At 46.8% G+C, this 16,942-nt stretch overlaps 1 protein-coding gene across 1 annotated transcript in view; it reads left to right on the plus strand.

Moving 5' to 3' along the window:
* Window positions 1–16,002, plus strand: part of ankrd50 (ankyrin repeat domain 50) — a 31,353-nt gene extending 15,351 nt beyond the window's left edge. The window contains exon 4 of the mRNA XM_088431886.1: window positions 12,283–16,002. Coding sequence (XP_088288012.1) covers window positions 12,283–15,785 — 3,503 coding nt within the window. The 3' untranslated portion in view covers window positions 15,786–16,002. The remainder of the gene's footprint in view (window positions 1–12,282) is intronic.
* Window positions 16,003–16,942: the final 940 nt, after the last annotated feature.

Raw genomic sequence — 16,942 nt, forward strand, 5'->3', positions numbered from 1 at the left:
AAAAGAAGCGAGCAGACTGAACAGCCGTGCAAGTCTATCCTTGTTCACATATAGGAATATTATTAAAAGGCAGAGCATCATGTAAAAGTTTTGACGTCTCCAAGTGATTCAGTTAAGAGTGCTTTTGGAATATACATCGTAACCTTGGTGCAACAGGAATGTTGCACGACGGGTATTTATTGTAAAATGAACTCAAGCTGCATCGAGAGGAAATGCAAAAGCAACTGATTTGAGCGCATTCAACGTTACACTGGCGAGGCGTTCACTGACTGCTCACAAAGTTGTTATCTCCAACACACTTAAGGTGCTACAAATACATAACATACGGATATATTCGGAACACAAGAATAATACCAGACTTTGACCCCAAAACTAAGGGTGCATCCTGTACACGGGCGCGTCTTATATTTGGGGAATAATGGGATATAGGGGTGCAATGTTGATTATTTACGACAAATTTCAGTCTGTTGAATTGGGCCCGTTTATTTGAACACAAAGCTATTCGGTTTTATCGGTAACAGGTGGACCTTGCGCCACAGATCCAAAAGCATTAAGATTTTCCGTCTTCCACTATACTGGCAAAGACGCAATTGGCAAAAGCGGTTTTTCGGGGTCTATCCAAAAAGCATTCCCCTTCCTTCCAAGTAACACAAATAACCCTTACTCTCATTTTCCAATCCTGGCTACACAGATAGTTTGAAGGTTTTGGATTAAAATTTGGCGAATTTGGCATTTTCGGTCACGGTTTCCAGTGTGTTCAAATATCAACATGAAATACTTGAGGAGTTAAGTTGTGCGGTATTTTGTCCAATCTTTACAACTAGGGCATTTCAATCAAAGACGAAGCATTGAAAGAACACACCAGGGAGCTGAAATTTCACCCAGATGGCGACAACATATCAAAGTTGAACATAGTTGACCACCTAATGATCACAGTGGCGGGAGTGTGTCATTCCTTGGCGGAAGCGAACGTTTTCCATTTCTTTTGAGTTTGTGCGTCGGCGCATTTCCGCGTAGCCGACAATAGCCTCGGCCTTCTTTCTTTGCGGATGCTTTTAGCGGCGCTTTTTGTTTTGTCTGGATTCAGTCTTCCGCTTTGAGCGGACTACAATAATAATGACTTTCTTGCGGACGCAAACAAAATACCCTAACCCGGTTTCTGCAGTGGTTTACGACAGGGGTGAAAAGGTCCAATTTTTAAGGGTGTGTTAAGGCAGTGGTTCTCAAATGGGGGTGCTAGCACCCCTAGGGGTAGTTGAAGGAACTTCAAGGGGTACTTGAGATTTGAAATAAACAAACATGCAGAAATCTTTGAAAAATACTTTTTGAATGAATTGTTTCAGGAAAATATATGTTCATAAAACACATTTTATGTTAAGTAGGTTATAAAACGGTTGGATCCAACTTGTCATGTGCCACCTCTCGTTACCTGTCGGGTTAATGATTTATTTTTGTGACCACATCTCTACTATAATCGCAAAAGAGGACTCTTAAGGTTGCATATTTTTCTGTGGAGAAATATTGATTCAAAATTATTTCTTTCTGAAAACATTTTGTGTTGATTATTTTTTGGGGGGGACTAATATTTATAAATAATTGAGTTAATGATTTATTTTTGTGTATTTTTACTGTAATCCCAAAACAGGGCACTTTCTGTTGAATATTTTCTTGCGGATATTTGTTTATAAATATTTCTTTGTGAGAACAGGCCTGCCACTTTATCTTGATTATTTTTTGCGGACAAACATTTATCAATAATAAAGTTAATGATTTATTTTTATGAACAGATCGCTACCGAAAACCAAAACAGGACGCTTTATGTTGAGTACTTTTCTGTGGACAAATATTCATGTTTTTTTGGATTCATTATATTTTTGAAATATTTGTGGACCGATATTAATGCCGTTTGAACGCGTTTAAAGTTGAATAAATCTGGTGGACTTATTCTGGGACGGTGACGGTTTGGGGTTTTGCATAAAACTCTGGACCATAAGAATCCCAGCGAGGAAAAGAAGTGCAAGTTGTCTGTGGGAGTCTGACGCATACTATTAAGCATGAGTCGGAAGTGACTTTTCCTGACAGAGACGACTATTTTTTTTTTGGCTCCCCCTAGGGTAGCGCAACTCCGGATTCTTCTTCCCTTGCTCAACTGTTATTCCTTGTGTCCATCTCACGCTTCGGAATGCGCTCTGGGAACTTTTCGACACCTCGGAGACCAGAGCAGGAAGAGGGGAGCTTTTTTCCGAGTCTCGCGGCGGAATGCCTCGCTCGCATCCGCTCGGCCCGCAAACAAAGACGCGTCTGTTTGTCCCGATTCGGGCACCCGCGCCTCGTTGCGATCGCTCATTTACGACGGCGTTCCAAACGTGCCGAGCTTGGAATTTTTAGGCCGGGGTAAAAAAATGTAGCAAATTCTATGGAGAACATGCTGCTTTTCCGCCCCCCCCCCCCCCCCCCCCCCCCCCCCCCCCCTCAAGTGAACGCAGCGCTACTGTACGGGGCGGCCGAGTGGAAACACTTAGGTGGCAATTTTGGTCTGGAGCTGAGTAGAGTGCACAGCAATTTCGCAGGGCCTCGGGGGCAGAAAGCAGAGCAAAGGAGAGGGCGGGGCCTTGCAAATGAGACGCTTTTTGAAATATAGATCCTTCAAACCCAGTGGGTGTGAGATTTAAAAAAAGTGGCGGTGAGCGCACACAGCCCAATTACTCGGGTTCCTCCCAACTGTTGGGAGTTTTTTTTTTTTTTTTTTTTTTGAGTCTCTAAGTCTTGAAATATCCCCACTTCCAGCCAGGAAATTCAGCAAAAGAAATCGCACACCCCTCCCAATTTTTTCCTCTCTCTATTGATGTTTGACTGGATACAAAGACCCCACAAGTACCGTATTTTCCGCACCGAATTATAAGGCGCACCCCCAATTAATGACATTTTAAAATGTTTTCCATATATAAGGTGCACGGGATTATAAGGCACACCCCAAATCAATGACATATTTGAAAACTTTTCCATATATAAGGCGCACCGGAATATAAGGCGCACCCTCAATTAATGACATTTTAAAATGTTTTCCATATATAAGGCGCACGGGATTATAAGGCGCACCCTCAATTAATGACATTTGAAAACATTTTCCATATATAAGGCGCACCGGATTATAAGGCGCACCCTCAATTTATGACATATTTGAAAACTTTTTCCATATAAAAGGAGCACCGTATTATAAGGCACACCCTCAATGAATGACATATTTGTAAACTTTTTCAATCACAATATAGTAATACTCAAAGTAATAACAATAATAACTCAAATAAAAACTAAAACTCTCAATAGCATAACAATGTCAATATGAGCAACCTTGTTCAACTGTAAACACACAAAAGAAACAGGTAAAGCTTACTTTTATCAATATTGATCCATAAATAAGGCGCACCTGATTATAAGGCGCACCATCAGCTTTTTAAAAAAAATTAAGGCTTTCGGTGCTCCTTATAGTGCGGAAAATACGGTAGAATTTCTGTAAAATGTCGCAGATTTTCCGCCGTGATTAAAAATTGAAGGACGCGAAACCCTTGATGAAAAAATCTTTTCATGTTTTCAGAGCTCTGAAGCTCGGGTGGCTTTCAGGTACTAAAAAGATGAGCGGCTAGAAAATGAAAAGCATCCGCCCGAGTGAGCGGAAGCTATTCATGCGCGTTCTTCCCCGCCGAAACGTTTCTGATCAATGCGTTTGTCTGAAAGTTGTTTTTGTGCGACGTACACTATTTAGCATCCTTCAGACAGTCATCGGGGCTATTAGATAGAAACGGCGTTGCTTTGGAGACCGAGATCGCGATTCTAAAAATAGCTCTGAAAAGTCAACGTTTTTAGCGAGCGTTATTGTAATGCAAATGCTCCTCTGCAGACAAATATTTAAATAGTTTTAAGCACACCGAAAAGCTTAAAATGTTCTGACAATCTGCTGTATAATCCGGCGCACCTTTTACAGTGCGTAAACCGCGAGTTTTTATTTTTGGCTGACAGAAAAATAATTGCGATGTCAATTCTTCAATTTTTACCTGTAAATTTCAGCTATGAATGTATTATTTTTCTAACCCCGTTTGAAATGTTGATATGCTCCGAATGCTCTAATTTTGAAGCAATTTATATGTGGACAGTGTGCAAAAAAAACATGAGTTTTTGTAAAGGAAAGCGCAGTTTTCTTCAAAACTTAAATGAACAAAAATATATTTCAAAGTTTTTGGTTGCAATTCGATTAAAAAAAAAATCAAATTTAAAATGTAATTGAATCAATTATATTCTTTTAAACTCTTAATTCATCATGGCATTGATTTAAACAGACTTTTAATGCAATGAAGGTATTTTTTTTCTCCGTTCTTCACATCGTACTTTCCATAAATCATCTTTGTTCTTAATTTCTGATTGAAAAGTTTGACCGACCTATCTGACTGTGTTGACATTACATTTAGCGCGGCTCCATCTAGTGGATGCATAACGCAACCCCAGCCACTATTTTAGCTTCTATTCTATGTGCCTTATAACGCAGTGCGCCCTATATATGAAAACAGATGTAAAATAGGCCATTTATTGAAGGTGCGCCTTGTTGGGTGAAAAATACGGTATCTCTCATTAAAATATGATCAAACTGTTTCAGACAAGCGAATTTCGAATATTTGTTGACTGCAGTTCTAATCATCAAACAGAAATAAAGTGCGACTGGTGTGTTGGATGAGTCGGCTCCCCGCCGCCCCTTTGCATGCGAGTGTTCCATCTTACAGCGAGTTCAATGAGGTTAATTTCCCCAATCAGGACATCCATCACTTCCTTTGTTACGCCAATTTGATCCTTTCCCAAACTTTGAACTAGCCGCACATTCATATTCGCATTAAATCCCCGCCGCCATCGCTTCCCCCCCCTGCAGTAATGAATCACAGCTGTAATTAACTCTGCGATATTGCAGGCTCGGGCCGGGGAATGTTTCTCAGTACGTGAGTCGCGTCGGCAGGGGAGGTTCTCGCCATGACACCGTTTCCCGCTTTTTGACCCAAAACTAATAAGCTGGTCTTTCACCGCGTCGTTTAGTCATTAGAAATTCCCATCTATTGTACAGTAACAACTACATGTGAGTCAGAGCTGGCTTTTCTTACTTAGCCCACCCGGGGAACAGCGTGAATCGCGCTCGCCGCCGCGAACGGCGAGTTTTTTTAGCCCAAGCTGCCGGGAGACGCAACAGATTTACTGCAAGCGATCACAAAGGAGAAGAGTCTGTTCAAAAATGTCCTCTGTCACCCAGGCCGGCGGCGGAATCTTAAAACGGCGCCGCCTCGGAAAGGTCGAGGTCATTTTGAACATTTCTCCGGATATACATTCTTGTTTAAGATTTTTACGAATTTTATTTTCGTCGGACGCCTCGTTCGGAGGTCGCCGCAAGAGCCGCTGGCACGCTGACAACGTAAATAGTCGTAAAGCGACGCGGTTGCTTTACTTCTTCTCCACTGGAGGAATTCCCTCCCGAGTGAGACAAAGATGCCTCGCTAAATCACTTGTTTAGATTATCGAGATATCCCAATGCAAAAAAAATAAGATTTATCAGGGATTACGGGGACTTGACAAAGACGGAAAAAATCATTTACCGAGACGACAACCTTGTAAGGCAATTTCTTTCCTGCCTTCTAATATTTCCAACCCTAGCTGACATAAACACTCAGCACAAGTTGTCCTTCTCCATTTTTCGTCCGGCAACCGTGCGAGTGTCCTGATTGGCTAGCGTCCGTCTGTTATACGTCAAAATCACAGAATCCACGGACGTTTGATTGCCGGTTTTCAGGTTTAGGGTTTTCTGAGATTAGCAAGGGAAAATCAGTTTTAACAAACCTCACGCCGCATTACAATCACTTATAAAAATTATCAGATTATCTGGACTTTGCTCACAAAACAGTAATAATACTTAATAATACTTCCATATGGCCAGTGTACCTTGTTTTACAGTTTACTGCGAAAAGTTGTTACATTTCCGTAGTCGACCCAAGGGAATTTGTTTGACGATTTAATGAGTCTCCAAACACACCACGCGCGTTCTAAAACGTCATCCGAGCGATAACCTTTGTCCTACGAGCACATTTCCGCCCGGCGCGCACGCACGGGATGTCGGTTTTCGCGCCGCACGTCGACTAAGCGCTCGAGACGATCCGAAGACCGTAATCCTGGCTGAATACAGTAATTTCACCAGCGTGGAGTCTGACGGCTGCTGAAATTACAGGTCTATCTCCTCCAACGCCGCTGCACTGACATGGCAGACGATTGTGTGCGATGCCCTTCGGTATGTGGCATTTCTCCGCTAAGTACTTAGGCAGAGTGTTTTTATGTTTCCAAAGCTCTCGAGCATTTAGGCAGAGGTAGACTTTTCAGATTATGCTTTAATTAAAGGCTGTTGGAATTAAGTCTTAATTAGACTTTAGTATGGATAAACGCAGAGGGGATTCCTGGCACAATGTGCCTGTTCCTGCTCTCTCATTGCTTTTAAGTAGATCTTTTCTGCCTTGTGACCGGCCTGCCAAAGATAACTGCTGATATATATATATTTTTTTCCCCGTAAAGAATCAAAATGCTTCCAGAGCTTCGTGGCATCGGTTTGTCTGGATAGAATGGATAAAACGTGATGTATTTACTGTGCCGGTGATAGGAAACATGTGGAGGAACGCTTTAAACCATGTCGGCGGGAAGACAGAGTGTAATGATGAACGCCAAGCATAAGGCCAAGCGGGGGAAAATCTGATCCTGCGTGGGGTCGAAACTCTCAGCACTTGCAGCTTTTTCACATCTCGGGTGGGATGGTAGCGTTTGCGAGTAAATGCTACATCCACATGTCAGATTCCTCTTGGCTAGCTTGAAACTAGCTGCGTGAGTTGAGCGGGTTTAACACAAACTAGACCGAATCAACGGCACATACCGCAAAATGAGTACAGTGATCCCACCTACTTCACTGTTACGCGAAGTCTGAAACCCGCGAAGTAGGGTATCAGTCCCTAGATTTCTAAGTACGCCCCAATATAGCCGCAGTCACCATAAACGTGAAAGAGTACGCAAGTCATCACGTTGAACTTCACGTTTATTTTGGCTCATGTATGGTGTATCATGCAGTATCTGTTGAATAATAAATCAACAACAACATTAAAGTCAGTCAACTAACATATAAACACTTTAATCTATGAATTGACTGTATTGTTAGCCGACATTAGCGGGTTAGCAAAAACTACTAACTCTAAAGTGCAACCTCTACACAAACGAACACATAAACAGAATAAACACTCATCGCTTACGAAACATAGGCAGCAGCGCGCGTTATCAACATAAATGATAATAAACTATAAATATGAGCTTTCGTTGTCGTTCCCTACGTCACCGTAACGAGCCGAATGACGCACAGGGAACGTAAAACAGGAAACGGAAATGCAACGCTACCCTACAAATTAAAAGCATGAATTTCAAAATAAGATAACAAACGTCACAAACTCTTAACGCTTGAAGAATTCTTAAGTTATTAACTAATATTACTTACATAAAAACCCGCAAAGTACTGAGATCTAGGGTTCCAATGTTTAAATGGACATTTTTTGAGAAATTACAATACATCCATCATCCGGCACCACTCTCATTAATCGTTCGGCCCAAACTGACAGTTGCGTTTTATGAAGCACCCCCTTTCAAGTAGCGTGCGAGTTATTTGAGTACTTGTCAACTCGCTCAGCTGCGCTGTTGAAAGAAAGCGTGTGAGATACGGTCGGCGATAACTGGCAATACGTTGGAGTGACCAGGTGCACCCGCCTCGGAGATCAGTGTCCCGTTGCATCGTAATGAGCTACTGTCACTCAAAAGTCGCAGGTCCGGCCTCTGAACTCCGCGTTGTACTTTGCGTTCGCCCTGCACCCTCCTCAAACTTGTTCGGCTACACCGCAACAGGTTTGACAGGAAACGAGCACACAATTTAGCCCGGGGCCTGTTTGAGCATGAGCGCTGCCTCCGGGGCGACGTAATTAATTAAGTGGAACGCTCGTGGACGCGGCGGTGCGAAAACGATGATTTTCTCCAAGCGTCTCATCGGAGAGATAAAGAGAGTTCTTCGCGAACGAACCATTATGGTTCTGGGTTGAGATGACCGCACTTGTCTAAAGTCCCTCGTGAACTCTGGTCCTCATACTCGTGTGAGAAGTTTGGCGCGCCGGTGTCGGCTTGAGCGGCGCAGCTGTCGAGCAGACGTTGTCGCGCACGGCTTTGCCGGAGCATCTGAGGGCAGCCGGGCTTAGCTTTCTGTTTTCTTTGCTGATCCGCTGACCTAAGATGCCGTCCCGCAAAGGGGGACCCGGATGACTCGGGGCGCTGCGCCTCATCTTTAAACACCGAGCCGCTAGCTCGCGCCGCCACTTTCTGTGACGCGCGCATGCCCGCCGCCTCGTTTGTAAAAAAGATTCGTCCCCGATGCAAACAGTCTCTCTTTTGTACGTGGGACCGTGTCTCCTGTGGCCGGTATCCAGTTCTGTAACAAGCAGCAGCTGGCCGAGAGGCCTTTTTACTCTGGCGCTGCATCGCTCACGCTGATGAATGTGGCATTTGTTGCTTGTTTCCCTGCCACTATTGTTCGGATCTAAAACCCACCACACAGCTACTACAGTCTAGGCTTTGTTAACTGAATAAGATGAAGTTTTTGGAAGGATTCTTAACCGGGTTGTGTGTTGTGTTCCTAGAAACTAGTGTTTCTGTCAAAAATACAATCTGGATTGGCGTAATCTTCTGCAGGGATTCCTGACCAATATTTTCTGCACCGCACACTGCACCGTAATATTAAACGCAGTCTCGATTTCTAAAGCCATACTATTAGGTTTACTTAACCCATACATAGAGCACACAATATTAAAAGGCGCATGCTTAAAAAATACGGGAACGTACGTAATAATTTTATTTGAATGGCTCGCAGCGTGTGTACTGTACGTAATAGCTAATGTTCTTCGACTGGTTTATCGCAGCTGTCATGTTGCTTCTCTTAAGTCCCCGGGTCATTGGGAAATGGCGGGCTTACCAAAGTCCCACAAGAACACTTTTACATATTTTGGGACTCGTGCACACATACACGGTACACCGAATTACCAAACTGAAGATCGCTGGTCCAGATGAAGCCTGTTTAGGTTATAACATCTTAATAGATTCTAAAACCCCCCAAAAAACATTGGTTTGCACTTTTTTTAACTGGCAAACTGTGTACAAGTTTAAAAGTTACATTCTTTAGACGCCAGTACCCCCCCACAGATTATGGCACATGCCATAAAAACGAGTTTAATAGCTTTGAATGGCCTTCATATTCGTAATGGTCATTTACTACTTTCCAAAACCAAATGGGACATCCTGATACCTGTGTGAAAATATCTTTGTAGTTTTGGGTACTAAAGTGAAAAGTTTTCAGAAAACCTGATCTTACATATTGGTTGGAACAACATCTTCAAAGGAGATAAGCATGTAGAACGTCTGCCAACGTTCGCTGCTTAAAAGGAGTGCAAAATATTTGATGGAAATGCAATTTGTTCGACGTCTGCTTTCCAAATATCTTGTTGGCTTCAAACTCCCACTTCCTCCTCATTCCGTTGATGATTCCGTGACTATCCTCACAATCGGTGACCGCGGAATGTTTCCGTTTTTTTTTTCCCTGCGGCAGAAAGCCAATTTTATTTTGTTTCACTAAAGAGATATTACAGGTTGCAGCGTCGCTCCATTGCAGATGGTGCGCTCGCGTGGGATCCCTTGATGAATAAAACCCAATTAAAATCGACTTCAAGGCTAAACATTACCTTTTCATCGCTAGTCTTTAATGGCCTCTTCCCCCTCCGCTTAGCTTGTGTCCCAGCTGGCGTAAAACCAGAAAGTCCGTAGAAGGCATAGAAGTTTCATCCGAGTTCATGAGCGGACGCGTCATTAACACAGCGCGCCGCAAACCCGACCCAACAGAACCTCAAAACCCTGAAACGCACGATCGGAACATGCTAGCGATACTCTCAAGTATTTTTGCTGATAAATCACAAGAAGCTGCAACTGTTTTTTGGTCGCGGATCTTTCCATTGTATTGCGATCCGATCGGTTTTTGGCGTTAGGACAGAAATTCACGCGGCCAGAGAAAAGAAAGGGAGGGGGCGGCGAGAGGAAAAAGGTGTGTGGTGCAGTGCAACGGTGAGCAGAAAGTGGGTTAGGGTCATTGGGTTGTTGTTGTCATGAACACTCACTGTTTAGTACGCGGACGTTTATAGATGTAACAATGGAAAAGTGTCCACTACGTTTTCTCATAAACTCAAGCCTACTACAAGAGCTCAGCCTAAGGTTTTTTTTTTCTTTGTTCCATTCTATTCGTCAGATGAGAAACAAGAACATTTTTGGCCTTTTTTCGCTCAAGTTCACGACATGCTTGGGAAGTGTCGCTTTGCCCCTGGTGTTTGCAATCCATCCTCCAGGTGTGGGTTCACTGTCCTCGTGGGAGGGAAAATTCCACAAGCCTGCTGCTATCCAAACAGTAGTCTCAGTTTTGGCAGCATCTCCGTTTGGATTAAGTGAAAAGCAACACATTACGGATGATTGAAATGTTCCTTCAACTTACGGGGACCTTCGGCGGCGACGTAACGCAAACCGACTCCACCGGACTAGACTTTAGTCTTCTTACGATAAATATTTGGATTCGTAAGATCACAAAGACGATAAACTACCGCACAAGCTTTGTGATTGCCGTGCAGACCCCGAAGCACTCAAACGCACCATGACAGACAAGTGAGCATGCATGCAACCCATAACAATAATTAGCCAGCATTAGAATTAGAAGATGTATCATTTCAACATATTTGGGTTAGGGTTAGGGTTAACCTTCCTGACACCATTCACTACTTTCCCGTTAGTCCAACTGGGGTCCAATCTTGTGGCATTTTAGGAAGTGAGAAGAAGCACAACAATGAGACGAGTGAATTGCAAACTGATGCTACGAGCAGTATGTATATCTCCAATTTAAATGCGGATATTAGCACATGGGAAAAGTGATTTTCCTCAGAGATATATCACAGAATTCCCCTAGTCTGTTCATCCGTTCCCAGCGGCCCTGAAAAGCGTGGGAATTGTACGCACGCAGAAATACTCTCCAGAGTGCACTGATCACAGATGGCTTCAACATGCAAGAAAGTGCATCTTGGAGAAAGCCATCACGGAGCTCTTAACATCTCCAGAAAGTAATTATTCCTAAAGACGTTCATTAAGCCTCATCCCTCTCAGCAGAAGGCCCGCGCGCCATGCGCAATTAGCGAGTCGATGGCATGCTTCCCTCGCCCCCGCGCTCGTACGTCAGCCCCTCATAACCGCAACTCATGTGGCGCTCTTAACCCCTGCACCCGTCGCCACGCCAAATACGAGCGTGTTTAGTCAAAGCGACATGTTTTCTCTCAGCGGGGGATACTTATTTTTTCGCCTCGGTCTGTTCTTCCTTCTCGGGGTTGCGTATCTGTTGGCACGCTCTTTGTTTTGGCCAGACATTTCTCACGTTCGACGGCGTCCTTGCGGTCATTCTTCCACTCGGGTCGACCTTTCCGACCGTAACGTACGCGTGCGCCGCTGTTAAAATAACCTCCGCGGCGAGAGCGTCCCTTGAGTTTCCGCGGCCCGGATTTGTTTTCCCTTCACCGCTTATTGCCCGAGTTCAAAGCTAACTGCCGCTTGATGGTCTCTCCCGCCAGCAGCCGGAGGGATGACGCGCTCATTTCCTCCGAAAGGATGCGTTATAGTCGGTTATTCCCTGCCTGAGGAAATTGAAGATCAGCTGAGGCTAATTATCCCAAAAGTACAAAATCAATGGCTTAGTACAGGGTACGATTTTAAAGTTAGCCTTAAAACACCGAAGCGATCGGTACGTTAAGCGCTAATTAAGAAGCCACGTCTACCCATACATCCAATTTTCTCTCCCAGACTGGTCGTTAGTCATTTGAAGAAATAATCGTTGTCGAAATCAGCAATCAAAGTTAAACTTGATGTTTTCGGTATGTGGGAGGATGTAGTACAAAAGCAAATTAAAATGGTAAGGTAATTAAAATGTTGTACCACCAGAAAGAAGGTAATAATAGAAGAAAACATGCCAGGTACGTAAACAGGACATTTTCCCTTCAAAGGCCGCGGGGGTTCAAGCTGGAGGAAAAAAAGTATTCGCAGTAACATATCGTAGTTGTTTGTTAGGCGAGAGTCTTTATTAATCCAAGTCTACTTTCTTCTTCCGCTCAGGATTCCGGAAAATCAGTCTGGACGATCTCCGCAAGGCCTACATCGTCAAGGATGTGCAACAGTACATCCTCCACCGCCTGGATCAGGAGGAGGCCCTGAGGCAACATCTCACCAAGGAGACGGCAGAGATGCTGAACCAGCTCCACATCAAGAGCAGCGGCTGCTTCCTCTACTTGGAGCGAGTGTTGGACGGCGTAGTGGAGAACTTCATCATGTTGCGCGAGATCCGCGACATCCCCGGCACGCTAAACGGCCTCTACCTGTGGCTCTGTCAGAGACTGTTTGTCAGGAAGCAGTTTGCCAAAGTTCAGCCCATCCTCAACGTCATCCTGGCCACGTGCAGGCCACTGACGGTCAAAGAATTGTTCCATGCAGTCTGGACCAAAAATACCACGCTGACAATGGAAGAGTTCCAGAAGAAGATGGACATTCTCTCCAAGTTATTGGTGGACGGTTTCGGGAGCAGCAAAATCCTTTTCCACTACAGTTTTGCAGAGTGGCTGCTGGATGTGAAGCATTGCACGCAAAAATACCTGTGCAATGCCGCGGAGGGGCACCGGATGCTGGCTATGAGTTACACCTGCCGGGCGAAGCAGCTCAAACCTCGCGAAGTTCAGGAATTCGCCCTTCACCTGGTGAATTCCAATCTGCAGATGGAACCGTTCAATCTGGCTCTTTGGATGGTCTGGAACGGGACGCCGGCCAAGGACTCCCTAACCACCTCCATACCCAAGGAACAGGAGGTTCTGCAGCTTCTAGTCAAAGCCGGCGCCCACGTGAACAACGAGGACGACCACGCTTCGTGTATTGTACAACAGGCCCTGGAGAGAGAGGACTCCATACGGACTTTGTTGGACAACGGAGCCTCCGTCAACCAGTGCGACTCAAGCGCTCGAACTCTGCTCTCCAACGCGGCGTACAGCGGCAACCTCGATGTTGTCACCTTGCTCATCTCCAGAGGGGCCAACATGGAGTTGGAGGACAACCACGGACAAACGGCGCTGACTCTCGCCGCCAGGCAGGGCCACACCAAAGTGGTCAACTGCCTCATCGGATGCGAGGCCAACATCAACCACACCGATCACGACGGCTGGACGGCGCTGCGCTCGGCCGCGTGGGGCGGACACTCGGAGGTGGTCTCCGCTCTGCTCTACGCCGGCGCCAAAGTTGACTGCGCCGATGCCGACGGCAGGACAGCCTTGAGGGCAGCTGCGTGGGGCGGCCATGAGGACATTGTGCTGAACCTCCTCCAGCACGGCGCTGAAGTCAACAAGGCGGATAATGAAGGAAGGACGGCCCTTATTGCCGCTGCCTACATGGGGCATAGGGAGATAGTGGAGCACCTCCTCGACCACGGGGCGGAAGTCAACCACGAGGATGTGGACGGTCGGACCGCCCTTTCGGTGGCAGCTCTCTGCGTCCCCGCCAGTAAAGGCCACGCCTCTGTGGTGAGTCTCCTCATTGACCGAGGGGCGGAGGTAGACCACTGCGACAAAGATTGTATGACTCCCCTCCTCGTGGCTGGCTATGAAGGACACGTAGATGTTGTGGATCTGCTTCTGGAAGGTGGCGCTGACGTGGACCACACGGACAGCAACGGCCGCACCCCTCTCCTCGCGGCTGCGTCCATGGGCCACGCGTCCGTTGTCAACACGCTGCTGTTCTGGGGCGCAGCTGTGGACAGCATCGATAGCGAGGGCAGGACCGTGCTGAGCATCGCGTCGGCTCAGGGCAACGTGGAGGTGGTCCGGACTCTGCTGGACAGAGGTCTGGATGAGAACCACCGGGACGACGCCGGTTGGACGCCGCTGCACATGGCGTCCTTCGAAGGCCACCGGCTAGTGTGCGAAGCCTTGATCGAACAAGGCGCTCGATGCACAGAGGTGGACAATGACGGCAGAATACCGCTGGTACTGGCCGCGCAGGAGGGACACTACGACTGCGTCCAAATCCTCCTGGAAAACAAGTCCTGTGTAGACCAGCGAGGCTACGATGGAAGGAATGCGCTCAGGGTGGCAGCTCTGGAAGGTCACAGAGACGTCGCGGAGCTTCTGTTGAGCCACGGTGCCGACATCGACCACAAGGACGCCGACGGACGCCCGACCCTCTATATACTGGCGCTGGAAAACCAACTGGCGATGTCGGAGTACTTTCTGGAGAACGGCGCGAACGTGGAAGCCTGCGACACAGAGGGCAGGACGGCCCTCCACGTGTCCTGCTGGCAGGGCCACTTGGAAACAGTGCGCTTGCTCATCAACTACCACGCTGATGTCAACGCCTGCGACAACGAGAAACGCTCTGCCCTGCAGTCGGCCGCCTGGCAGGGCCACACCAAAGTTGTGCAGTTCCTAATAGAAAATGGCACGCGGGTGGACCACACATGCAACCAGGGGGCGACGGCCTTGGGCATTGCCGCCCAGGAAGGTCACATTGACGTGGTCCAAATACTTCTTGAAAACGGCGCCGACCCAAACCACGCCGACCAGTTTGGACGCACCGCGATGAAGGTGGCGGCCAAAGGTGGCCACTCCGCCATTATAAAACTCTTGGAAAAGTACGGAGCCACCACTTTGAATGGCAGCAATCAGTCACCGGTGCACACCATGGACGACAAAACGACGGGTAAAATGCAGTCTCTCACTATCAAATCCAGCAGTTCCGGCAGCACCGGCGCAGGAGATTTGCAGTCGGCGGGACGCTGTCTAACCAACGGGCCCGTCCACGCCTTCAGTTCACCGTCGGAATCCCCCGATTCTACGGTGGACAGGCAGAAATCCTCGCTGTCCAATAATTCACTCAAGAGCTCTAAGAACTCATCTCTGAGGACCACGTCGTCCACGGCCACGGCGCAGACGGTTCCCATCGACAGCTTCCACGGCATGACCTTCACCGAACAAATCCAGCAACACTCGCTGCCCCGCAGCCGCAGCAGACAGTCCATCGTTTCGCCGTCCTCCACCACCAAATCCGTCGGTCAGCAGCCGCCGCCGTCGCCCTCCAACGACTTTGACTGGTCACTCCTGAAACCCGGCCTCAAGTCGAAAAAGGGAAGCAAGATCGTGAACGGCACGCCGAACAGCAAAGGGGCGCCGGACAAGAAAAAGTCCAAAAACGCCGGATCCGCGCAGGGCCAGGTACTGGAGTATGAGATGACCCAGATGGACAAGCGGCTGGCTCTGACTAAATCGGCCGCCAAGGACCCCCTTAGCAAAGTGGTGATCGGCGGCTCGGCGCAGCGAGACCATCTCTTCATCCACAAACAAAGCTGCGTCGAGAAGAAACGCAACGGCATCATGACCAATCCCAACTACCACCTGCAGAGTCACCAGGTCTTCCTGGGGCGGGTGTCGGTCCCGTGCGCCCCCCAGACCCGAGGCCACCATCAGGACGTCCTGGACAGCTACCCCGTCGGGGACGCGGAGCTAAGCCTTAAACAAGCTCTCAGACTGCAGCTTGAAGGATCGGACCCCGGCTTCAACTACAAAAAGGAGACCCCTTTATAGTCGCCCCTGTCAGAAACGGACAAACGGACGGCACGTTGGCAAAGACGGACTTCTAAGTCGCTGCTGGATAGCATCCGATCTGACTCGCATGAAGAATGTTTTCCATCTGGACCGTTTCCTCCCTGAGAAAGACGCAAATCTTTCCCGAATGCCGACGGTCGCAAACGTGCCAAAGCAACTGCGTTCGGAAGATCTCCAAAAAGAAGAAAGCTTACGATTTGGGTGAAAGGGGGGCGGGGGGTGGGCGGGCGGGGTGTTGGGTTGCCGCCTCAAGGCTTTCTGTGGACTGATACTCAATGTGCCTACATTCTGTTACAGCCTTTCTCCGTGCGAAACTATCATTATAATTTAATATAATGCTATTTAATGAAAAAAAAAAAGAGAGGTGTATGCACTTTGGAAAGAGTCAAATGACAGACGTGCTTTTCTTTTATTTACTCTGGAAACCCATCCTTATTTTATCCGCGATTATTCTCTTTCCTGGTTTGTGCGGAACGCCGGGACCTCGAATCGATAGGCCGACTTCAGTCAATTATTCTTTCCCGGTCCGTGTTTAAAAAGAGTCCTGGAGATTTGAGAGCATATTTATTATGTTGGAAAAAAAGCCACGTTTTTTGTTGCGTTCCACTACCATGGTGCTGTTGTGTTCCAACCAGTTGCCTGCAGCTATTTTTGGACTCACGTTTTCTTTTTAAGTGTTTAATGACAAAAAAGGATAACAAAGGTCAATTTTTGTCCCCATGGGATTTTTTTTTTCCTTCCTTTTTTGTTGTGTGTTTATATATTTTTTCGCGGGTGCATAAGAATATTTAAGTATATCCGCGGTGTTATCGTCCGCATTGGTTTGGTGCTACAACGAAATGCAGTTCTGTTGCGTGTCATGCTGTCAAATTGCAAGAGACAAAAAAAAAAAGTGGATTGTCTTGAAAGCCAAGGTTGGAAAAAAAAAAAAAACAAGTCAAAACGGGGCTGAAATTAGGAAAGGAAAAAAAAAAAAGAAACATCTGGTCCTCGTTAAGTCTGCAGTTACAGGCCGTGTCATATTTTTGCATCATGTTCAGCCGTTTTCACCGAGGACTACAATCATGGCGACCGATCGCATGTACAAACACTTTGCCCAGGCCTGAACTCCGTCGGTCCGCTGGGAAACGATAACA

This window comes from Hippichthys cyanospilos, chromosome 13, assembly GCF_059441005.1.
Source record: "Hippichthys cyanospilos isolate Australia breed blue-spotted pipefish chromosome 13, RoL_Hcya_1.0, whole genome shotgun sequence".
In the NCBI taxonomy this organism is placed as follows: Eukaryota; Metazoa; Chordata; class Actinopteri; order Syngnathiformes; family Syngnathidae; genus Hippichthys; species Hippichthys cyanospilos.